The 27,524-nt window shown below is 45.0% G+C and overlaps 1 protein-coding gene across 1 annotated transcript; it reads left to right on the plus strand.

The window, feature by feature from the left end:
- Window positions 1-2,919: 2,919 nt before the first annotated feature.
- Window positions 2,920-27,199, plus strand: ntng2a (netrin g2a; the record flags this gene model as incomplete). Its single annotated transcript, XM_079222205.1, has 9 exons — window positions 2,920-3,126; window positions 11,663-11,921; window positions 14,911-15,056; window positions 15,433-15,671; window positions 18,704-18,880; window positions 26,028-26,212; window positions 26,682-26,825; window positions 26,901-26,990; window positions 27,069-27,199. 9 exons carry the CDS (start codon window positions 2,920-2,922, stop codon window positions 27,197-27,199), a joined length of 1,578 nt encoding a protein of 525 aa, XP_079078331.1.
- Window positions 27,200-27,524: the final 325 nt, after the last annotated feature.

Consider the following 27,524-nt stretch of genomic DNA (forward strand, 5'->3'; position numbering starts at 1 on the left):
ACAGTGACTTCCGGTTGTATCTGTAGTCTACTTGTGGTTTACAGACCTCGTTCTGATTGATTCATGTTTATAAATATATATTTATATAAATGTGTGTAGCTGCATCCTTTGTTCTTGTTATGTCTGCCTGTGAAATACATGACTACTGGTTTAGATATGTATTGTATAAATAATATGTATTATTATCAACCACACAAGTCTTCATATTAAACATGAGCCTAACAGTCAACAATCCAGCATTAAGTATTAAACTACACATAAATAATAATGTTCTACAACATCAGCCAATCAGATGTTTATGTGTAATATTACCCTCATGTTTAATCTAAAGATCTCATCATAATATATCATATAATAACCAAGCGTATTTATACAACACATACAAACAAGCAGCAAAGTGTTATGGTTATCCTAGAGCAGGGGTGCCCAATACGTCGATCGCGATCTACCAGTCGATCGCGGAGGTAGTGCGGGTAGATCGCATGCCATTTAAAAAATAATAATAATTAAAAAAATTTAAAAAAACTTTAGCGACAAAACCCAGCTCCCAGTGTGCAAATTAATGTCAAACACTACGGACGCTGCGCCCGCAATGGTTGGCCGCTTGAATGGATGTATTGCCAAGTACAGGGAGATGTTTTCCCCGACTTCCTTCATTACCACTGCATAACACACCAACAAGCATTATGCGCTACAACGCTAAACATGAAAGAGATCACGGATGTGGCAACAAAGATGGTCTAATCGAGCGAGAGCTCTTCAAAGACGGATGTTCTGTGCGCATGTGGAGAAGGACTGCAGCCACTCTGACCTCCTGCTGCACACTGATGTGAGACGCCTATAGAGCTCTGTCCAGAGATACAGGAGTTTCTCCATGTTGTTAAACATGCAGAATACAACCAACTAAGAGCATGTCAATATGCTCACGTTTCTGAATTACAATTTAAAACGTGTGTCAATTGTGTGTTCCCCTGAAGGAGGGAGCAGCAAGACGTGGGACTGTAATGAGTCATTTTGATTTACTTTGAAACCCTTGCGCTTTAATCATCGGGTAGGATGGACAATTTTTTTAAACTTTTGGACTTTGAATGGTACTTGCAGCCCAGTTATTCTTTAGTTATTTTGCACTTTCAGAGGCTTGATTGCTATGTTGAGTTACCTTTAAAGCTTTATTTGTACTTTTTCTTTACTTTTAAAGCATATTTGCTCTTTAATTTGTATTACTATTTAATTTATTTGTTATGATGATGTTCTGATGTTCAGATCTTGTTACTCAAATACATTTGAAGTTCAAATTCCAACATTTTGAGTTACTATTCTTAATTTGCTATGGGAAATAGTCATTAGATTAGTCGATTAATCGAAAAAATAGTCGATAGATTAGTCGTTTATGAAAATAATCGTTAGTTGCAGCCCTAGAGTCAGCCTTTTCCCACATGAAAAAGATTAAGTCCAAACACCGCTCCACCATGACTGATGACCCTTTGGTCTGCCTGACGCTGACTACCAGCAGCTGCTGTCCGGACTATGCAACCCTGCTGGTTCCATGCAGTGAAGTCATCAGAGCAAAATGTAATGACCAAAAATGTACAGAATTGTATTGTGTCATAAGGGTTCATGCAGTTATGCAAGGTACGCCAATATTGTAAATATAAAGTAAACTCTGTATATTTATACATTAATAATGCTTTATATACATATAAGCATTATTAATGTAGGTAGATCTTTTTGACTTGGTCATTTTAAAAGTAGCTCGTGAGCCAAAAAAGTGTGGGCACCCCTGCTCTAGAGAGAGAGAGAGAGAGAGAGACTGAGACAGAGAGAGAGAGAGTAAGCGAGAGAGAGACTAAGAGAGAGAGAGACTAAGAGAGAGAGAGATAGAGCGACTAAGAGAGAGAGAGATAGAGAGAGACTGAGAGAGAGAGAGAGAGAGAGAGAGAGACAAAGCGAGAGAGAGACTAAGAGAGAGAGAGATAGAGCGACTAAGAGAGAGAGAGAGATAGAGCGACTAAAAGAGAGAGAGAGAGAGAGAGAGAGAGAGAGAGGCTCTGAGAGGTTTAACAGTGAAGAAGAGGAGGAGGGAGGGAGGACGAGCAGCAGGAGATTACAAGGAACATATAAAAGAGTAAAAACTAAGAAGAGAAACAAGAGAAGACAGAGAAGAAGAGAGGAAGAGGAGAAGAAGAAGAGAAGAATAAGAGAAGAAGAGAAGAAGAGAGGAAGAAGAGAAGAAGAGAAGAAGAAGAGAAGAAGAGAAGAAGAAGAGAGGAAGAAGAGAAGAAGAGAGGAAGAAGATTAATGAAAAGGAGAAAAGAAGAGATGAGGACGTTTAATGTTTTATGGACCATTTAATCAACCTGAAGAACAGGTGAGTACAAGAGAGAGAAAGACAGGGGAGTAGAGCAAGAGAGACAGACAGGTGGAGAGAGACAGACAGGTGAGTAGAACAAGAGAGACAGACAGGTGGAGAGAGACAGACAGGTGAGTAGAACAAGAGAGACAGACAGGTGGAGAGAGAGACAGGAGAGGAGGAGGATCAGTGTTTTAAGGGAAGTTAAAATGTAATTAAGAAGAGAAAGTCTCTGAGTCATCAGTTCAAACACAAGCAGAGAGAGAGACAGACAGACCAGGTGTCACTGGTCCAGGTATTACTGGTGCAGGTGTCACTGGTCCAGGTATTACTGGTCCAGGTGTCACTGGTCCAGGTGTCACTGGTCCAGGTCTGATGTCCCCTGTGGTCTTGTTGCAGACTGACTGAGAACCTCAGGTGTGAACCCTGTTGGTAGAACAACTGAACCTGTGGATCAACAATGTGGGAGGTGACTTTGAGATGTGACCTCCAGAGGACCTTCCTGTCTGTCTGACCGAGTCCACCACCGTCCTCCAGAGGACCTTCCTGTCTGTCTGACCGAGTCGACCATGTCCCCCTCCCTCCCCTGTCTGCCCGTCCTGGTCCTGCTGGTCTCGGGCTGGTCTCTGACCAGCGGGCAGTTTGAGGCGTGCCGGTCTCTGCGCGGCTCAGAGGCCTGCCAGCCCTCACCTGCCAACATGAAGGAAGTGATGCAGATCAGAGTCGACCCGCCGGGAATCACCTGTGGGAACCCACCTGAGCTGTTCTGCACTTTGGTCAGTAGTACACACCCCTGAACACACACTTGAACACACACCTGAAAACACACATGGACACACACCTGAACACACACGTAAACACACTCCTGAACACTTTTTCAATTCAATTCAGTTTATTTGATATAGCCCAACATCACAAATACAAGTTTGCCTCGGAGGGCTTTACAATCTGTACACATGACATCCTGTCCCGGGACCCATCCATCCATCCATCCATTATCAGCCGCTTATCCGGGGTCGGGTCGCGGTGGCAGCAGGTTCAGCAGGCCGACCCAGGCTTCCCTCTCACCCGCAACACTTTCCAGCTCATTCTGGGGGATCCCGAGGCGTTCCAAGGCCAGCCGGGAGATATAATCCCTCCAGCGTGTCCTCGGTCTTCCCCGGGGTCTCCTACCAGTTGGGCGTGCCTGGAAAACCTCTAATGGGAGGCGTCCAGGAGGCATCCTGACTAGATGCCCGAACCACCTCAGCTGACTCCTTTCGACACGAAGGAGCAGCGACTCAACTCCAAGCTCCCCCCTGATGTCCGAGCTCCTTACCCTATCTCTAAGGGTGAGCCCGGCCACCCTGCGGAGGAAGCTCATTTCGGCCGCTTGTATCCGAGATCTCGTTCTTTCGGTCACGACGCAGAGTTCGTGACCATAGGTGAGGGTTGGAACATAGACCGACCAGTAAATGGAGAGCTTCGCCTTCCGGCTCAGCTCCTCTTCACCAGGACGGACCGGTACAGCGCCTGTTTTACAGCTGCAGCCGCACCGATCCGTCTGTCGATCTCCCGCTCCACCTTACCCTCACTCGTGAACAAGACCCCGAGATACTTGAACTCCTTCGCTTGGGGTAGGCAGTTTTTCCCCACCTGGAGGGAGCAATCCACCGGTTTCCGGCAGAGCACCATGGCCTCAGATGTGGAGGTTCTGACTCTCATCCCTGCCGCTTCACACTCGGCTGCAAAACGCCCCAGTGAATGCTGGAGGTCACAGTCCGAGGAGGCAAACAGGACCACATCATCCGCGAACAGCAGAGAGGCGTTCCCGAGACTCCCGAACCGGATCCTCTCCGCCCCCTGGCTGCGCCTAGATATCCTGTCCATGAAGGTCACGAACAGGACCGGTGATAAAGGGCAGCCCTGGCGGAGGCCAAAACCCACCGGGAACGTGTCTGACTTACTACCGAGGATACGGACACAGCTCCTACTGCAGGCATACAGAGACCGGATAGCCCGTGCCAACGGGTCCGGCAGCCCATACTCCCGCAGCACCCCCCACAAAAACCCCCGAGGGACCCGGTCGAAAGCCTTCTCCAAGTCCACAAAGCACATGTAGACTGGTTGGGCAAACTCCCAGGACCCCTCCAGTAGTCTTGCAAGGGTAAAGAGCTGGTCCACTGTTCTACGACCGGGACGAAATCCGCACTGCTCGTCTTGAATCTGAGGTTCGACAAGCGGTCGGAGCCTCCTTTCCAGCACCCTGGCATAAGCTTTTCCCGGGAGGCTGAGCAGTGTGATGCCACGATAGTTTGAGCACACTCTCCAGTCCCCCTTCTTGAAGATGGGAACCACCATCCCGGTTTGCCAGTCCATGGGCACTGTTCCCGACCACCATGCGACACTGCAAAGGCGTGTCTACCAAGACAGCCCAACAATGTCCATCGCTTTCAGCATCTCAGGGCAGATCTCATCCACCCCTGGCGCCTTGCCACCAAGGAGCTTTTTGACTACCTTAGCGACCTCTGCCAGGGATATGGGAGAAACCACCCCAAAGTCTTCCGGTGCTGCCCCCTCTCCGGGGGACATGTTGGCCGGGTTTAGGAGTTCCTCAAAGTGCTCTTTCCACCGCCCGACGATGTCTCCAGTCCGGGTCAGCAGTCCCCCCCCCCTGCTGAGAACAGCCTGGGGAAGCCCCTGCTTTCCCTTCCTGAGCCGTCGGATGGTTTGCCAGAACTTCCTTGAGGCCAACCGAAAGTCCTTCTCCATGGCCTCCCCGAACTCCTCCCATGCCCGAGTTTTAGCATCCGCGACCATCGCAGCTGCAGCCCTTCTGGCCTGCCGGTACCCGTCAGCTGCTTCAGGAGACCCCTGGACCAGCCAGGCCCGAAAGGCCTCCTTCTTCAGTTTGACGGGTTCCCTCACCCCCGGTGTCCACCACCGGGTTCTCGGGTTGCCGCCACGACAGGCACCGATGACCTTCCGGCCACAGCTCCGAGCAGCCGCGTCCACAATAGAGGCTTTGAACATGGTCCACTCGGGTTCCATGTCCCCAGCCTCCCTCTGGATTTGTGAGAAGTTCTTCCGGAGGTGGGAGTTGAAGACCTCCCGGACAGGATCCTCCGCCAGACGTTCCCAGTTCACCCTCGCTACACGTTTGGGCTTGCCAGGTCTTTCTAGCCGACTCCCCCGCCATCTGATCCAACTCACCACCAGGTGGTGATCAGTTGACAGCTCTGCTCCTCTCTTCACCCGAGTGTCCAAGACATACGGCCGCAGATCAGATGATACGACTACAAAGTCGATCATTGATCTCCGGCCTAAGGTGTTCTGGTACCAGGTACACTTATGAGCCACCTTATGCTCGAACATGGTGTTCGTTATGGACAAACTGTGGCTAGCACAGAAGTCCAACAACAAAACACCATTCGGGTTCAGATCAGGCAAGCCGTTCCTCCCAATCACGCCCCGCCAGGTTTCTCTGTCATTGCCCACGTGAGCGTTGAAGTCTCCCAGGAGAACTATGGAGTCGGCAAGCGGCGCCCTTTCCAGGACCCCTCCCACCGACTCCAAGAAGACCGGATACTCTGAACTGCTGTTCGGTGCATAAGCACAAACAACAGACAGAGCTTTACTCCCTGCAACCCGTAGGCGCAGGGAGGCGACCCTCTCGTTCTCCGGGGAAAACTCCAACACAGCGGGGGCTCGTGGGTATCCCCACTCCCGCCCGGCGCCTCTCACCCTGGGCAACTCCAGAAAAGGACAAAGTCCAACCCTTCTCCAGGAGCTTGGTTCCAGAGCCCATGCTGTGCGTGGAGGTGAGCCCAACTAAATCTAGCTGGTACCGCTCCACCTCCTGCACCAGCTCCGGCTCTTTCCCCGCTAGCGAGGTGACGTTCCACGTCCCTAGAGCTAGTCTATGCTGCCGGCGATCGGCTCGCCCAGGTCTCCTGCCTGGCCCGCCGCCCGGTCTGCATAGCACCCGACCCCGATAATTCTCCCCGCGGGTGGTGGGTCCACGGGGTGACTGCTGCTCCATGTTGTTTCTTCGGGCTGAGCCCGACCGGGCCCATGGGCGAAAGCCCGGCCACCAGACGCTCGCCGACGAGCTCCCCTCCTGGTTCTGGCTCCGGGAGGGTGCCCCGGTTTCCCTTGTCCGGGCGAGGTAGCTTTAGACCGTGGGCTGCTATTCATCAGGGTTTTTTGAACCGCTCTTAGTCTGGGCTCTCCCCCGAGACCTGTTTGCCTTGGGAGACCCTACCAGGGGCTGACGCCCCGGACAACATAGCTCCCAGGATCACTGAACCACTCAAACTCCTCCACCACGTTAAGGTGGCGATTCATTGTCCCGGGACCTCACAGGAAAAACACACCTGAACACACACCTAAACACACACCTAAACACACACATGAACACACACCTAAGCACACACATGAACACACACCTAAACACACACATGAACACACACATGAACACACACCTGGACACACACCTGGACACACACCTGGACACACACCTGAACACACACCTCGACACACACCTGAACACACACATGAAAACACACCTGAATACACACCTGAACACACCCCTGAACACATACCTGGACACATACCTGGACACAAACTTGAACACACACATGAACATACCTCTGAACACACACCTGGACACACACCTGAACACAGACATGAACACACACATGAACACACACCTGAACACACCCCTGAGCACACACATGAACACACCCCTGAACACACACTTGTACACACACCTAAACACACTCCAGAACACACACACCTGAACACACACCTAAACACACACATGAACACACAGCTGAACACACACCTAAACACACACATGAACACACACCTGGACACACACCTAGACACACACCTAAACACACACCTAAACACACACCTAAACACACACATGAACACACACATGAACACACAGCTGAACACACACCTGCACATACCTGAACACACCCCTGAACACACACTTGAACACACACTTGAACACAAACCTGAACATAACTGAACACACACTTGAACACACACCTAAACACACTCCTGAACACACACACACACCTGGACACACCCTGTCACTGTGTGTTGTTGGTCTGATGTTCATCTTCATGTTGTGTTGTTGGTCTGATGTTCATCTTCACTGTGTGTTGTTGGTCTGATGTTCATCTTCACTGTGTGTTGTTGGTCTGATCTTCATCTTCATGTTGTGTTGTTGGTCTGATCTTCATCTTCATGTTGTGTTGTTGGCCTGATCTTCATCTTCACTGTGTGTTGTTGGTCTGATCTTCATCTTCACTGTGTGTTGTTGGCCTGATCTTCATCTTCACTGTGTGTTGTTGGTCTGATCTTCATCTTCACTGTGTGTTGTTGGTCTGATCTTCATCTTCATGTTGTGTTGTTGGTCTGATCTTCATCTTCACTGTGTGTTGTTGGTCTGATCTTCATCTTCACTGTGTGTTGTTGGTCTGATCTTCATCTTCACTGTGTGTTGTTGGTCTGATGTTCATCTTCACTGTGTGTTGTTGGTCTGATCTTCATCTTCACTGTGTGTTGTTGGTCTGATCTTCATCTTCATGTTGTGTTGTTGGTCTGATCTTCATCTTCATGTTGTGTTGTTGGTCTGATGTTCATCTTCACTGTGTGTTGTTGGTCTGATCTTCATCTTCACTGTGTGTTGTTGGTCTGATGTTCATCTTCACTGTGTGTTGTTGGTCTGATCTTCATCTTCACTGTGTGTTGTTGGTCTGATCTTCATCTTCATGCTGTGTTGTTGGTCTGATCTTCATCTTCACTGTGTGTTGTTGGTCTGATGTTCATCTTCACTGTATGTTGTTGTTCAGACGCCTCATGGTCTGCAGATAGACGTGGATCCTACTGGGATCTGATACTGGTGTTAGTGGGTTGTGGAGACTCGAACAAACTGACTTGACTAAACTCTTAGTCTTGCAACACTATGGCTTCAATCTACCCATAATGCACCTCTCTCAGCTGGAGCCAGTCTCAAGAATCTGTTCAATACAATACGGCCCGTTTCAAATGTAAGACCCAGAACATTATGTTGTCTTATCTTCTGGCCAATTTGGTAATCAATATTTCACATCCAGAGATGAGTGTCTCCTGTCAATCATCTCATGGCCCCTCAGATTCCTCCTGTGACCTCCTGGGGGGTCCTGACCCATAGGTTGGAGACCTCACTCTCAGTCTGTCTAATTGTTCCTTTGGGAAGCACAAGTCATGGCTGAATTATTGATACATGTAAAATATGTAATGAAGCAGAAATTAAACGTTAATAATTGATTAGTTAGAATTCCCTCAAAACAAAAATGAACCATAAAAATCTGAACTTGAATTTAATGGACAAAATACATGAAACATTCAACAAATACATATAAACGCAGCGTTGACTCCTGATTTAATGACTCAAGCTCCTCCTGTGTGCTGTATGAACAGATAATAACCGCGATATATAGTCCAACGCAGCTGTTAGATATGAAATATGTGTTATAGGAAACATGCATTCTGACAAATAACAACAACTAACACTTTTCATGTCCATATATCTGGTTATAACTGATTAAAGTCTTATGAACCATTAAAAAACCTTCATTACATGATGAATAAACCCTTCATTACATGATGAATAAACCCTTCATATATGTCTATAAACCCTTCATTACATGATGAATAAACCCTTCAATACATGATGGATAAACCCTTCATTACATGATGGATAAACCCTTCATTATACGTCTAAAAACCCATCATTACATGATGGATAAACCCTTCATTATACGTCTATAAACCCTTCATTACATGATGAATAAACCCTTCATTACATGATGAATAAACCCTTCATTACATGATGAATAAACCCTTCATTACATGATGGATAAACCCTTCATTACATGATGGATAAACCCTTCATTACATGATGAATAAACCCTTCATTACATGATGGATAAACCCTTCATTACATGATGAATAAACCCTTCATTACATGATGGATAAACCCTTCATTACATGATGAATAAACCCTTCATTACATGATGAATAAACCCTTCATTACATGATGAATAAACCCTTCATTACATGATGGATAAACCCTTCATTACATGATGGATAAACCCTTCATTACATGATGAATAAACCTTTCATTATATGATGAATAAACCCTTCATTATTTGATGAATAAACCCTTCATTACATGATGGATAAACCCTTCATTACATGATGAATAAACCCTTCATTATTTGATGAATAAACCCTTCATTACATGATGAATAAACCCTTCATTATATGTCTATAAACCCTTCATTATATGATGAATAAACCCTTCATTATATGTCTATAAACCCATCATTACATGATGAATAAACCCTTCATTATATGTCTAAAAACCCTTCAGTATATGTCTATAAACCCTTCATTACATGATGGATAAACCCTTCATTATACGTCTATAAACCTTTCATTATATGTCTATAAACCCATCATTACATGATGAATAAACCCTTCATTATATGTCTAAAAACCCTTCATTACATGATGAATAAACCCTTCATTATATGTCTATAAACCCTTCATTACATGATGGATAAACCCTTCATTACATGATGGATAAACCCTTCATTATATGATGAATAAACCCTTCATTATTTGATGAATAAACCCTTCATTACATGATGGATAAACCCTTCATTATACGTCTATAAACCCTTCATTATATGTCTATAAACCCTTCATTACATGATGAATAAACCCTTCATTACATGATGAATAAACCCTTCATTATACGTCTATAAACCATTCATTACATGATGAATAAACCCTTCATTATATGTCTAAAAACCCTTCAGTATATGTCTATAAACCCTTCATTACATGATGGATAAACCCTTCATTACATGATGAATAAACCCTTCTTTATACGTCTATAAACCTTTCATTATATGTCTATAAACCCATCATTACATGATGAATAAACCCTTCATTATATGTCTAAAAACCCTTCATTACATGATGAATAAACCCTTCATTATATGTCTAAAAACCCTTCATTACATGATGGATAAACCCTTCATTACATGATGGATAAACCCTTCATTATATGATGAATAAACCTTTCATTATTTGATGAATAAACCCTTCATTACATGATGGATAAACCCTTCATTATACGTCTATAAACCCTTCATTATATGTCTATAAACCCTTCATTACATGATGAATAAACCCTTCATTACATGATGAATAAACCCTTCATTATACGTCTATAAACCATTCATTACGTGATGGATAAACCCTTCATTATACGTCTACAAACCCTTCATTATATGTCTATAAACCCTTCATTACATGATGAATAAACCCTTCATTACATGATTAATAAACACTTCAATATCTTTGCAAACTGACTATACATAATAAACTATTATATGTTTGTATACAGCGTTTACGATGTACTACGTAGTACAACACAGTACTATGTGTTACAACACAGTACTACATGAACAGGTTTAGTATCAGTTTGAACTCTAAAACTGTTTCATTTCCACCAACAGGTACTGTTAGTACCTCCTTGTACTGTGTACCTCCTAGTACTGTGTTGTACCTTGTAGTACTGCGTTAGTACTGTGTTGTACCTCCTTGTACTGTGTACCTCCTAGTACTGTGTTGTACCTTGTAGTACTGCGTTAGTACTGTGTTGTACCTCCTTGTACTGTGTACCTCCTAGTACTGTGTTAGTACTGTGTTGTACTAAGTGTTGGTCTTAGCTGTAAATCAGCGTAACGAGATGTAACTTTAATCTTTAGTTGTCGTGTTTATCTGCAGGTGGCAGCTGGCAGCTTAAGAACAAGTTTAACTGACACACACACACACACACACACACACACACACACACACACACACACCTGGGACATGAACTAATTAGTGGATATAAACACACATTCACATGATGAGGTCATGCATTAGGAGGAAGCCTCGTGGCTCTGAGCTCAGGGGGATGGGTGGTCGTCCTGTAATCACAAGGTAGGCGGCTCGATCCCCAGTCCCCCCATAGGTCCCTGAGAAAGACACCCAACCCCTAGCTGCCCCCCGGGCGCCTCACAATAAAGGATACATTATTATGATCATCTTTCAATGTTCACAACAACATGTCTACAGCTGAGGATGCTTTATACTTCATATGATACACACAGTATTGAAGATATTAGTGAAAAAAATCAGCTGACCTTCTATCTTTAGTGAAACGGTGCTCATGGTGGTGCCCTGCGACTTGATATAAACCTGACTGTTGTTCTGCAGGAGAACCCGTACCTGTGCAGCGATGAGTGTGATGCGTCCAGCCCCGACCTGTCTCACCCTCCTCAGCTGATGGGAGACAGGGAGAGAGGAGGGCTGATCACCTACTGGCAGACGGTCACATGGTCACGGTATCCTGAGCCGCTATTGGCCAACATCACTCTCTCCTGGAACCAGAGCCTGGAGGTGGTCGATGACATCGTCGTCACCTTCGAGTACGGCCGACCAACCAGCATGGTGCTGGAGAAGTCTGTGGACAAAGGTTTATATGCATATACTACACATATATTATATGTTATGTACATATACTACACGTATATTATATGTTATACACATGCACTACTATTCACAACCAGCATGGTGCTGGAGAAGTCTGTGGACAAAGGTGATTGGATCCTAAGGTCGTCCAATTATTATTATTACACTTGTCATTTACACACACACACACACACACACACACACACACACACACACACACACACACACACACACACACACACACACACTCACAACCCCGGGGACTTGGAGGAAGGATTCAGCAATAAAACAGGAAACTCAGAGACAGTAATACTTTAACAAAAAGTGTGCTTTAATAAATAGCTTAGGGAAAAGGGATTCCCCCGGTCGGGTCTTTGGTCTCACGAGGCGGTTCCTTTGCTCCGTGTGGGCAGATTAGAGGAGAGAGGTGAGTACCCGGTTTACCTCGTGTCTGTTGAGCCTCCTGTCCAGAGCTTCAGGAGATTCTCCTGTCCAGAGCTTCAGGAGATCCTCCTGTCCAGATCTTCAGGGGATCCTCCTGTCCAGAGCTTCAGGAGATTCTCCTGTCCAGAGCTTCAGGAGATCCTCCTGTCCAGATCTTCAGGGGATCCTCCTGTCCAGATCTTCAGGGGATCCTCCTGTCCAGATCTTCAGGAGATTCTCCTGTCCAGAGCTTCAGGAGATCCTCCTGTCCAGATCTTCAGGGGATCCTCCTGTCCAGATCTTCAGGGGATCCTCCTGTCCAGAGCTTCAGGAGATCCTCCTGTCCAGATCTTCAGGGGATCCTCCTGTCCAGAGCTTCAGGAGATCCTCCTGTCCAGATCTTCAGGGGATCCTCCTGTCCAGAGCTTCAGGAGATCCTCCTGTCCAGAGCTTCAGGAGATCCTCCTGTCCAGATCTTCAGGGGATCCTCCTGTCCAGAGCTTCAGGGATCCTCCTGTCCAGCGCTTCAGGAGATCCTCCTGTCCAGAGCTTCAGGGGATCCTCCTGTCCAGAGCTTCAGGAGATCCTCCTGTCCAGCGCTTCAGGAGATCCTCCTGTCCAGATCTTCAGGGGATCTGGTTTGCCACAATACATACATGCATACATACATGCATACATGCATGCATGCATGCATACATACATACATACATACATACATACATACATACATGCATACATGCATGCATACATACATGCATACATACATCACTACCAAGAACTACCAACTCTCATGGTTTCGCCGTGTGACATACGCTTTTGCATGTTTTCACACGCACTCACGCCACACAACCAATTTCTCACGGCAAAAAAAATTCAGATTTTGGGTCGAGGAGCGTTCGTTCCTTTTCAAACTCCCGACGATAGATGGCGCTAAGGAGCGCATCTGTAAACCTATTCGCTGCATAGACATCCTATTTACCCAAAGAGTCCCGAAGTTAGCAACAGAAGAAGATCTTCAAACAGACACAACCGCGGGAGAAACTCAGGAGGAGCAGAGACTAAGGCAGACCTGGGCATCTGACGGCCCGCGGCTCTCCCAGTCTGGCCCGCGTGACGTCCATCAAAAATGAAAAATAAATAAGCACTTATTGCTTTTGTTTGAAGTTAATAAATTGCTGCTCTTTAACATACATATTTAATGTACGGTTTATATTTTTGTTAACTTATTTTCATAGCCTTATTGTAACATGTATTCTTACCAGTAGCAGCTCAAAACCATATAATTTACAGTTTTTTAATAAAGTAATAACATTCATATTGAGTTAATTGAAATAAGTTCAGACTATTGGTTCGGCCCTCCACAACGGTCCAAATTTCTCATGTGGCCCCTTGGGAAAATGAATTGCCCACCCCTGGACTAAGGTATGTTAATGACATGTGTTCCCAAGCGCTCTTTGGTGACGTGGTTGATTACGTTACTGTCATCTGTCCATCATCGTATAAAGACTGCCCTGACAATTTGATTGGTCCGAACAATTTTTGATTTTGGATCATTTCTCCCCAATGGAGCAGTGCCAGACCGAACTTCCAGACCTCAAATGTTGTGGGCGGGGCTAAGTTCGGCTGGTACCAGGCTACATCTTTAGCATACCACCCAAAAATCCACTAAAATGCATGAAATGACATCTACTTAAAGCAAAATGTCCTGGGGGTGGACCATCAGCTATGTCTTTGCTTCACAGAATGTAACCAATGTTGTCCATCTCCAGAAGGCTGCCCCGATCAACAACTTTAGGCCCCACAAACCACCAGAATGCAGGGTACAACATGGGTACAACATGGGTACAACGCCAAATGAATTCAAATGTCCTGATATTTGAGCCACCAACGTGTGTGGCTGGGTGCGCGGCTAAATTTTGGTCACCCCCGACAAAATCTCACTCAAAGGTTTTTTGAAAAGTTGGCAGCTCTGCTACATACATACATGCATACATGCATACATACATACATACATACATACATACATACATACATACATACATACATGAAAATGGACCACAAGCTAGTACTAATGTGTGATCTGGATCTGGTATCTGATCTAGAACAATAGAAACTCCAGCAGATGACATTTTTTATATCATTTGTACAGTTTGGCTGCCCTTCAAAATAAAAGCCACAGACAAACCCTTCCCCTGCAGAGAAGAATTACAAGCACCACTTCAGGGGACTCTCCGAGACCACTGTGACCTGTAAGATGACTGACAGGTGTAGCTGAGTTTAGAAGTGCTAGCATGGGTACTGTCATGTTTCCTCCAGAAACTCATCGTGTTGTGTGATTGCCTGGTAGTACGGTCAAAATCAAGTTAATTTCTATAGTCCAACATCAAGGTCAGGATCCGACAGGGCTTTAGAGACCCAAACCAGAGGAAAGTACTGGGACCAGTGCCAATTAAGATGTGTCCAGTATGTTCAGTAAGACCTAAACCATTACTGCGTAGTAATGACATATCATGAATACAAGATAACACATGTCAGTGTTGTGTATTAATAGTTCAGTGTTTGTGTTTCAGGTGTGACGTGGCAGCCGTATCAGTACTACGCTGATGACTGTCTGGAAGTGTTTGGTATGTCTCCTAAACGGGTCTCGGACTTGGCACCGAGTAACTTAACCCGGGTCATCTGTACCGAGCAGTACTCCCGCTGGGTCGGAGCCAAGGTGGGTCACTGGTCCTGACACTGGTCATACTGGGAACAAGATAACACGAATGATACTCACTGTCAACAGGGAGATGTTTTCACGTATAACCTTGAGTTTATATTTATTGTTACATTACGTTTAATTTAGCTGACGCTTTTATCCAAAGCAACTTACATTTTTGCTCTGTAAATTTTTGCTTTATACACCGTAGACACAGCAATGGTAATTATGTAAATTATTAAATAATAATAATATTTAATTAAATCATTAAATTATTATTTGAATAATTTGAAAAGCTTAGAATAGAAATTGATCAATAAGTTAAAAGCAGTGTTTGATAAATAGGAAAGCACTTGACCGATGGATCAATTGATTGCTAGCTCTCCCCCAATAGGAGGAGAAGATGATGGTTTTCGAGGTGCGCGCTCGGTTCGGGGTGTTTGCAGGACCCAAGTTGATCAACATGGATGCCCTGTACACCCGGATGGAGACGATGAAGGGTCTGAGAGACTTCTTCACCTTCACCAACCTCAGACTGAGACTCCTCCGCCCGGCACTGGGAGGGACCTACGTCCAGAAAGACAACCTGCTGAAATACTTCTACGCTATTTCTAACATTGATGTCCCCGCCAGGTATCTACAGGACTAACAATCAGCTACTGGACTAACACCCATCTACAGGACTAACACCCATCTACAGGACTAACAACCATCTACACGACTAACAACCATCTACAGGACTAACAACCATCTACACGACTAACAACCATCTACAGGACTAACAACCGTCTACACGACTAACAACCATCTACAGGACTAACAACCATCTACAGGACTAACAACCATCTACACGACTAACAACCATCTACAGGACTAACAACCGTCTACACGACTAACAACCATCTACAGGACTAACAACCGTCTACACGACTAACAACCATCTACACGACTAACAACCATCTACAGGACTAACAACCGTCTACAGGACTAACAACCATCTACAGGACTAACAACCATCTACAGGACTAACAACCATCTACAGGACTAACAACCATCTACAGGACTAACAACCATCTACAGGACTAACAACCATCTACAGGACTAACAACCATCTACAGGACTAACAACCATCTACACGACTAACAACCATCTACACGACTAACAACCGTCTACACGACGAACAACCATCTACACGACTAACAACCATCTACACGACTAACAACCATCTACAGGACTAACAACCGTCTACAGGACTAACAACCATCTACACGACTAACACCCAGCTACATGACTAACAACCATCTACAGGACTAACAACCGTCTACAGGACTAACAACCATCTACACGACTAACAACCATCTACAGGACTAACAACCGTCTACACGACTAACAACTATCTACACGACTAACAACCATCTACACGACTAACAACCATCTACAGGACTAACAACCATCTACACGACTAACACCCAGCTACATGACTAACAACCATCTACAGGACTAACAACCGTCTACAGGACTAACAACCGTCTACACGACTAACAACCAGCTACACGACTAACAAGCATCTACAGGACTAACAACCATCTACAGGACTAACAACCGTCTACACGACTAACAACTATCTACACGACTAACAACCATCTACACGACTAACAACCATCTACAGGACTAACAACCATCTACACGACTAACACCCAGCTACATGACTAACAACCATCTACAGGACTAACAACCATCTACACGACTAACACCCAGCTACATGACTAACAACCATCTACAGGACTAACAACCATCTACAGGACTAACAACCGTCTACAGGACTAACAACCATCTACAGGACTAACAACCATCTACAGGACTAACAACCATCTACAGGACTAACAACCATCTACACGACTAACACCCAGCAACATGACTAACAACCATCTACAGGACTAACAACCATCTACACGACGAACAACCGTCTCTACAGGACTAACAACCATCTACAGGACTAACAACCATCTACAGGACTAACAACCATCTACAGGACTAACAACCATCTACAGGACTAACACCCAGCAACATGACTAACAACCATCTACAGGACTAACAACCAGCAACATGACTAACACCCAGCAACATGACTAACAACCATCTACAGGACTAACAACCATCTACAGGACTAACAACCATCTACAGGACTAACACCCAGCAACATGACTAACAACCATCTACAGGACTAACAACCATCTACAGGACCAACAACCATCTACAGGACTAACAACCAGCTACACAACTAACAACCATCTACAGGACTAACAACCATCTACAGGACTAACAACCATCTACAGGACTAACAACCATCAACGATCTCCACGACTAACACCCATCTACACGACTAACAACCGTCTACAGGACTAACACCCATCTACAGGACTAACACCCATCTACAGGACTAACAACCATCTACAGGACTAACAACCGTCTACAGGACTAACAACCATCTACAGGACTAACAACCGTTTACTCGACTAACAACCATCTACAGGACTAACAACCGTCTACACGACTAACAACCGTCTACACGACTAACAACCATCTACAGGACTAACACCCATCTACAGGACTAACACCCATCTACACGACTAACAACCGTCTACAGGACTAACACCCATCTACAGGACTAACAACCATCTACAGGACTAACACCCATCTACAGGACTAACAACCATCTACAGGACTAACACCCATCTACAGGACTAACAACCATCTACAGGACTAACACCCATCTACAGGACTAACACCCATCTACAGGACTAACAACCATCTACAGGACTAACACCCATCTACAGGACTAACAACCATCTACAGGACTAACACCCATCTACACGACTAACAACCATCTACAGGACTAACACCCATCTACACGACTAACAACCATCTACAGGACTAACACCCATCTACAGGACTAACAACCATCTACAGGACTAACACCCATCTACAGGACTAACACCCATCTACACGACTAACAACCGTCTACAGGACTAACACCCATCTACACGACTAACAACCGTCTACAGGACTAACAACCATCTACAGGACTAACAACCGTTTACTCGACTAACAACCATCTACAGGACTAACAACCGTCTACACGACTAACAACCATCTACAGGACTAACACCCATCTACAGGACTAACACCCATCTACACGACTAACAACCGTCTACAGGACTAACACCCATCTACATGACTAACAACCATCTACACGACTAACAACCATCTACACGACTAACAACCATCTACACGACTAACAACCATCTACACGACTAACAACCATCAACCATCTACACGACTAACAACCATCTACACGACTAACAACCATCTACAAGACTAACAACCATCAACCATCTACACGACTAACAACCATCAACCATCTACACGACTAACAACCATCTACAATCTACACGACTAACAACCATCTACAATCTACACGACTAACAACCATCTACAATCTACACGACTAACAACCATCTACACGACTAACAACCATCAACCATCTACACGACTAACAACCATCTACTGGTTTACAGGATCCATCTGAAAACACTTGAAAACACCTGAAAACACCTGATACCTGAAATTAAAGCTGTGCTTGTGTGTGTGTGTGTTTCCTGCAGGTGTAAGTGTAACCTGCATGCGTCTCAGTGCGTGTTACGGGATGCGACGCTGCAGTGTGAGTGTGACCACAACACCAGTGGACAAAACTGTCAGCTCTGCAGCCAAGGGTTCAAATCCCGCAGTTGGAGACCAGGATCATATCTGCCCCTACCCAAAGGCACTGCCAACACCTGTACGTACTAGGACACACACACACACATACACACACACACACACACACACACACACACACACACACACATACACCTGTATGTACCAGAACACACACACACACACACACACTGCCAACACCTGTACGTACCAGAACACACACCTGTACGTACCAGAACACACACACACTGCCAACACCTGTACGTACCAGAACACACACCTGTACGTACCAGAACACACACACACTGCCAACACCTGTACGTACCAGAACACACACACACTGCCAACACCTGTACGTACCAGAACACACACCTGTACGTACCAGAACACACACACACACTGCCAACACCTGTACGTACCAGAACACACACACACACTGCCAACACCTGTACGTACCAGAACACACACACACACTGCCAACACCTGTACGTACCAGAACATACACACACACTGCCAACACCTGTACGTACCAGAATACACACACACTGCCAACACCTGTACGTACCAGAATACACACACATTAAACATCAGACAGAATCCCAGAGTAATATATTATTTATATTAGTAACATGTTGTGTCTCTCTCAGGTGAGGCAGCAGAACCAGCAGCCAGTAAGTATGTTCACCCGTTTGTTCATTTCATGTTCACCTGTTTGTCTCCGCCTACATGAATGTGGTCAGCATTGCATGTACAACTCTGACATATTATCACGTTCTCTGCTGAAATGCAGTTCTCAACATTACTGTAACAATAACAGTAAGACACTCAATGAAAAAGAAAACAATACATGTAATAGACCCAACTACTCAAGTCACAATGCTCTAAAGTAAGAATTCCTAATACTTTACTTACTTTACTTTTTTCGTCGTGCAAACATATTAGTATTAACACATTTTTCTCATATGGTTAGTCAGTTAAATGGTGCATTCTGGGATAAACATCCGAATGTTAATCTGTCGTCTAGAGCGAGTTAACACACGTACAGATGGTGTGTGTGTTTAATCTGTGATAGTCTGTTTTAACACACACACACACACACACACACACACACACACACACACACACACACACACACACACACAAAATCCAAATCACCTTATGGTCAGGATCAAAGTCAGAAAGCTTCAAACTGGTGACCAACAGTTTCAACTACAACTGTTTTCAGTATTTCTTTGAAACTGGAATCGACACAACACTGGCTGGTTGGGTTTCAGTGGTTGGTTGGGTGGGGTTAGGGAGCAAAGTTTGTGTTTACATATTTTTTTATATTTATTATTATTCTAAGTGCAGTGGCTTTGTTCATAAATCACACACACAAGTCTAACCAGAACCCTTTAAACAAGCCTCCATAGACCAAACGTACCATACGTTTCAACATTGTAATAAAAACAAAGCTATGAGGCATTGATGAGGACCACTACGTCGTCACTACAACAATCACAGACGCATTCAGCTGAACGCTGGCGGTTGAGGGTCGCTTGATAAACTGAATCACCAGCAACATCTTTTAGTGTCAAAAGTGAATTAGTCAAAAGCGTACACAGTTTGAGTTGCAAAGACGGAGTGACGCTTCACCTGCTGAATGATCCAATATGATTGGCTAAAATTGTTTGAAGCTGACTGAATCGACGGAAAATCAACAGTCTTATTTTGAAGTCTACTGCTGGCCTGATGGTCTGGGAGGGTTTCTTTACTGCATTCTAGTAAACTGAAACGCTTGAAATATTTCATGTTCTGAAAAGAGTTCAGTCAGTACAAAGCTGAGATTCACTAAAGAGACTCTTCTTCTCTGACAGCGGCTGGTGACTCTAACTCATCTGATAGACCTTCTGCCACATCAGATGGAGTGACTGACACTACTACTACTACCACTGACATTATTATAACTCTTGACACTACTACGACTGACGCTACTGTACGTGATAGTACTACCCCTGCTGACAGTACTACTAGTACGACTATGATAACTGAATATATTACCCCTATTGACAGTGCTACTAGTACGACTACGATAACTGAATATATTACCCCTATTGACAGTGCTACTAGTACGACTACGATAACTGAATATACTACCCCTATTGACAGTACTACGAGTACGACTACGATAACTGAATATACTACCCCTATTGACAGTACTACGAGTACGACTACAATAACTGAATATACTACCCGTACTGACACTACTACTACTACTACACCTGATTATACCTCCCCTTATGACAGAACTACTACTAGTACTATAAGTGAATATACCACCCCTACTGATAGTACTAGTACTACTACTACTATAACGGATTATACCTCCCCTATTGACAGTACTACTACTTCTAACACTATGGACACTACTAATGACCTCTCAACGACAGACAGATCCACAAATACAGCAAGTACTTTTACTACTACTGACAAATGGAGTATTACTACTCCAGAAACAAGTACTACTAGTGATACTACCAATGTATTCAACACTGACAATGATCTTATTATCAATAGCATCATTACTGATACAAGCTCCAAAACTTACTTCATTAGTACAAGTGATAATGGTGACTTTCTTAAAGCTAGTGTAGGTTCTACTACCCCAACAGTTGACTACTGTGGTACTACAGTTTTTACCATGGTCAGTAGTACTGTTAGTACTACAGACTCTGACGCATTTCCAGACTTTAGCAGTACAACAGAACCTAGAGTGGACACAACTTCATCCAGCAGTCCAGCTCTGGAGACTGGAGACACTCTGTACAAACCAGCTCCCACAGTACCAGCCACCACCACTCCCAGTACCACTATTAGCACCTCCAGCTCCACCAGTACTAACAGCCCCACTATCCCAGGCCGCAGTACTGACTCTGAGGTGTCTATTTCTGACCCAGTGACTCCGCCCTCTGACTCCACCTCCTCACCAGACAACAAAGACTCCACCCTCTCTGGGACTGGTACTACAAACTTGATCATCAGTACTACCTTACCTGCTGATGGGTCTACATCATCAACTGGAACACCAACAACAACCATCTCAGAAATAACCCCAGCCAGTGACAGGGCTTCATCTGGAGATACTGCATCCATTGGGTCAGACCCAACCGATCAGACTGGAGCAACAGGAGCTGATACAACTTCTCCTGATGTCCCTCCAGGCACTCTGATTAATATACGTCCTCCTGATGTACCTCCTGATGTACCTCCTCTAGGTTTACCTCCAATTGATTTAACTCCTATTGATGTACCAACTCTCAATGTCTCTCCACCTGATGAAGCTCAATCTAATGTACCTCCTCTAGATGTACCTCCTCCCAATGAACCTTTTCCAGATCTGCCTCCTGCAGTAGTACCTTCTCGTAATGTACCACCTTCATATGTTCCTCTGGAAGGGCCCTACTCTAGAACTCCAGATATTTGGATAGATGTATCTTCTTCTGGTGTACCTTCCACCATTGTACCTTCCCCAGATGTACCTCCCCCTGATGAACGTCCTCCAGATGTACCTTCTTCAGATGTACCTCCTCCAGCTGTACCTTCCCCTGATGACTGTCCTCCTGATGAACGTCCTCCAGATATACCTCCTTCTGATGTACCTTCCTCTGATGTACCTCCCCCTGATGGACGTCCTCTCGATGTACCTCCTCTGAATGTACCACCTCCTGATGCTATTGCAGAATTTGTGTTGCGTCCTTCTGAAGGAGGAGGTGATGCTGTACTAGACACAAGCACCACCACCTTAAATCTGTCTGACCCTGCTGGGGATTTGGCCCCTGTTGACTTCAGCTTCTTTTTTCCGGATGATCCAAATTCAGCTGACCCTGAACCAGATTCTGGACCAGTGCCTGTTGGTGATCCTGGGAAAATTCCAGCTGATTCCCGTCAATCTGTTGTTGTTTCTGGAACAAATTCAGTCGATTCTGGACTGGATTCTGCCTCAGTAGGGCTAGATACTGAGGATGTAGGAAATGTTGGAATAGAATCAACTGGACCAGATTCATCTGCACCAGACACAACAAGTGCTGGTCTAGATTCTATACTGGATTCTCCTCCCGCACTATACGATCAAGAAGTAGATTCTTCTACAGCTCAGATGAAAGGAAAGTCTTCTGAATATGATTCAGCTGCTGGTGGACCAGCAGAAGGTTCAGAGTTGGATGAAAAGAAAGATTCTGAACAAGAGAAGATGGGAGAACAGAAAGAGGAGAAAGGTATGGAGCAATGATTGACCAGATCAGATTAAAGTTTCCAATATATTTAAGAACACTGGCTGCTTATTCAGAGATTCTTTCCTATTGAGTTTGAGCTTGATTTTTAAGAAAGAAGCTTGACAAAAAACACAACAACATCTTCACTGTGATAGACTACATCAAGAAGGTATCAAGTCAGTGCTAATTTATTTTCATCACACCCTCCTGATTATACTTAACTGCCGGTGATGTGTTCTGGAGGATGTTACACATGGAGAACTAGCAACAATAAATTGATAAGATAGAGTCGCAATAGAAAAAGAAACACAATGCTAAGGAAGATGTATTTTTCGTGCTGACAAACTCAGTAAACCTGCGTTTCTTTCAGAGCAGCTGCGTTTGGAAGGTTTATTGGGCACCAGCTTCACGTGTTGATCAATCAAACTGTACTCAAATAAACTCTGATATATTTTTCTTACGCATTTGAAATATTTCCTTCTCTATTGAACCAAACAGTCACTGAGGCCAAAGAGGAAATAAAAGAAGGAAAGGAGAAAGATGACAAAGGCTACGAGAAAAAAGGTACATGGGTAAACAGTGGTAGAACTGCCACCTACTGGCCAGTAGATAATGGTAGAGGCTAGGAAAGGCATGGAGAGGCCAGTAAAGGCTAGTAGAGGCTAGTAAAGGTCAGTAGAGGCTAGGAGAGGCTGGTAGAGGGTATGTGAGGCTAGTAAAGGCCAGTAAAGGCTAGTAGATGCTAGTAAAGGTCAGTAGAGGCTAGGAGAGGCTGGTAGAGGGTATGTGAGGCTAGTAAAGGCCAGTAAAGGCTAGTAGAGGCCATTATAGGCTAGCAAATGCCAGTATGGAGGCTAGTAGAGGCTAGTAAAGACCAGGAGAGGCTAGGAGAGGCTGGTAGAGGGCATGCAAGGCTAGTAAAGGCCAGTAAAGGCGAGTAGAGGCTAGTAGAGGCCAGTAGAGGCTAGTAAAGCCTTGTATAGATGCTAGTAGAGGCTAGTAAAGGCCAGTAAAGGCAAGTAGAGGCTGATCTTTCTTTGGGATGAGATTCAATTCACTACTCATGTGACCTTGAAGTGAATCATAATAACATTGGGTTAGTTTGTATATCTGGAGTTCTAATATGATTAAATACTGAAACGGGATTGGACTAGGGTCATTCTGCCGTGATTGTGGGAGTGAGATGGGAGTATTAGTGGGAGAAGAAGCAGTAGTAGTAACAGTACTACCCATACACAGACCAGCTGCTCCTCACTTGTCATGACCCCCACTGGCATCTACTGCTACTTGCCTGATACCATGGTTACACACTTTGTTTTGTTTCCAAGCAACCCAGAAGATTCTGATTCCAGGAGGACCAAAGTTTAGTCAGCTGTCCAAAATTGCCTATGTCACCTTCCAGGGTAAGACCACATCTGAGAACCTGACCCCTTCTAACCCTGACCCAGGCAAAACCACCTCTGAGAATCTGACCCCTTCTAACCCTGAACCTGACCGTAACCCAGGTAAAACCACCTCTGAGAACCTGACCCCTTCTAACCCTGAACCTGACCCTAACCAAGATAAGACCACCTCTGAGAAACTGACCCCTTCTAACCCTGAACCTGACCCTAACCAAGATAAGACCACCTCTGAGAAACTGACCCCTTCTAACCCTGAACCTGACCCTAACCAAGATAAGACCACCTCTGAGAACCTGACCCCTTCTAACCCTGAACCTGACCCTAACCAAGGTAAGACCACCTCTGAGAAACTGACCCTGACCCTAACCCCTCTAAAGATGGCCGACACCACATAGACTGAAGTTGTGTTCAGATATTGTATTTTGTATTTTATCCACGAACAAAAAAATGTGACTCCGGCTCCTCTCACAGACCGGGTGTAAGAGTGCACTACAGGTACACTACAGGTGCACTACAGGTGCACTACAAGTACACTACAGGTACACTACAGGTGCACTACAGGTACACTGCAAGTACACTAGAGGTGCACTACAGGTACACTACAAGTGCACTACAGGTGCACTACAGGTGCCCTACATGTACACTACAGGTGCCCTACAGGTGCCCTACATGTACACTACAGGTGCACTACAGGTGCCCTACATGTACACTACAGGTACACTACAGGTGCACTACATGTACACTACAGGTGCACTACAGGTACACTACAGGTACACTACAGGTGCCCTACATGTACACTACAGGTGCACTACAGGTACACTACAGGTACACTACAGGTGCCCTACATGTACACTACAGGTGCAATACAGGTACACTACAGGTGCACTACAGGTACACTACAGGTGCACTACATGTACACTACAGGTGCACTACAGGTACACTACAGGTGCACTACATGTACACTACAGGTGCAATACAGGTACACTACAGGTACACTACAGGTACACTACAGGTGCAATACAGGTACACTACAGGTGCACTACAGGTGCAATACAGGTACACTACAGGTTCCCTACAACTACACTACAGTTACACTACAAGTGCACTACAGACGTGTCTCCATCTTCATCAGTCTTCATGTTTCTCTCACCTGTCTGTCACCTGTCTGTTTGATTTCCTCTCTGGTGTGAGTTGGGTGGCGCTCTGGGTGGGGTATGTACAGTATGGGGCTTCTTTGTTCACTAGGTGGGTCTGTTTATCCTTGACATGATATATAAATATACCACGTCGCCATATATATATATATATATATATATATATATATATATATATATATATATATATATATATATATATATATATATATATATATTGTCATAAATCCCAGGTTTAGTTCCAGAAACTCGTCCCCAAAGTAAATGGAAAACAGTGGAAGCAGATAAAAGGAAAAAGAGGAAATAAGTAATGTTACAATACGATACTTTATGACACAATATTAAGTTGTGTTACTGCCAACACATTCTTTCACTCCAGTTATGATGCAATATGTCACTCCAGGTATATTACAGGTGTTCTGACAGGTGTGTGTCTCCGTCTCTGTCAGACTGTGAGTGTAACGGTCACTCCAACCGCTGCAGCTACATCGACTTCATCAACGTGGTCACGTGTGTGAGCTGCAAACACAACACGAGAGGACAGAACTGTCAGTACTGTCGGCTCGGATACTACAGGAACGCCTCGCTGAGGCTGGAGGACGAGGACGTCTGTAAGGGTCAGGAACACACACTCACACACACACTCACACACACACTCATACACACACAAACACATATATATACACACACACATATACTCACACTCACACACACATATACACATGTACACACACACATATATATACACACACACACACACACACATATATACACACACACATATACTCACACTCACACACATATTCACACACTCACACACACACATGTACACACACATATATACACACACATATACTCACACTCACACACACATATACACACATGTACACACACACATATATACACACACATATACTCACACGCACACACATATACACACACACATATATACACACACATATACTCACACTCACACACACATATATACACATATACACACACACACACACACATATACACACACACACACTCACACAATGTTAATGATGATGGTGATGATGAAGATGTCTCTGTCCTCAGACTGTGACTGTGACATGGAGGGCAGTGCTTCTCCTCACTGCTCGGCCTCTGGTCTCTGTCAGTGTAAAGGCGGCGCCACAGGGAGGCGCTGTGACACCTGTCAGCCTGGATACACCTGGAGAGGAGGCGGAGTCAGCTGCACAGGTACGCAGAGCTCCAGCAATCTTTATCTTTATGTCATCATAATGTGATTGATAATCCATTGTTCTTGTCCCTCAGTGAATGTGTGTGATGAGGAGCGCTTGATTTGTCAGAACGGGGGAACCTGCGTGGACCTGCAGCGCTGCGTCTGTCCGGACGGCTTCACAGGTAAACACGCGGCTCAGGTGATGTGGGCGGGGACTGATGATGTCACAGTCTGGGTGTCTGATGATGTTGTGTGTGCAGGTGCGTTCTGTGAGAAGAAAGTGTGTCTGAAGAAGAGTGGTTGCCTCGACAACGCTGGAGGCCCCTCCTCCTCTCTGACCTCACACCTTTACTTGCTGACCCTCAGTGTGACCTCCTACACCCTGTATTAGCCCCGCCCACACACCTCGGGTCACGCCCACTAATGGCATCCGAGAGCGATTCATATTGAAGAGGATGTGACACGTCGGTCCACCTGGATTCACCTGTGAGGACGTTTCTTCATCTCCTGGAGCGCGTTGAGTCGTCACATTAAAGACCTGGGAGAACCCAGACGACTGCTGATGTGAATGGATCAGTGCCGATGGCAAATGTAGTCCATTGAAGCCTCAGCGTAGTTTAGATGACGTCACAAGACGTCACTTGGCGTCACATGTGACGTCAGGTGACGTCATGTGAAGTCAACATAAGCCATGTGACATCTTGTGACGTCACGTG

This window comes from Taurulus bubalis, assembly GCF_910589615.1.
Source record: "Taurulus bubalis genome assembly, chromosome: 8".
NCBI classification, from domain to species: domain Eukaryota; kingdom Metazoa; phylum Chordata; class Actinopteri; order Perciformes; family Cottidae; genus Taurulus; species Taurulus bubalis.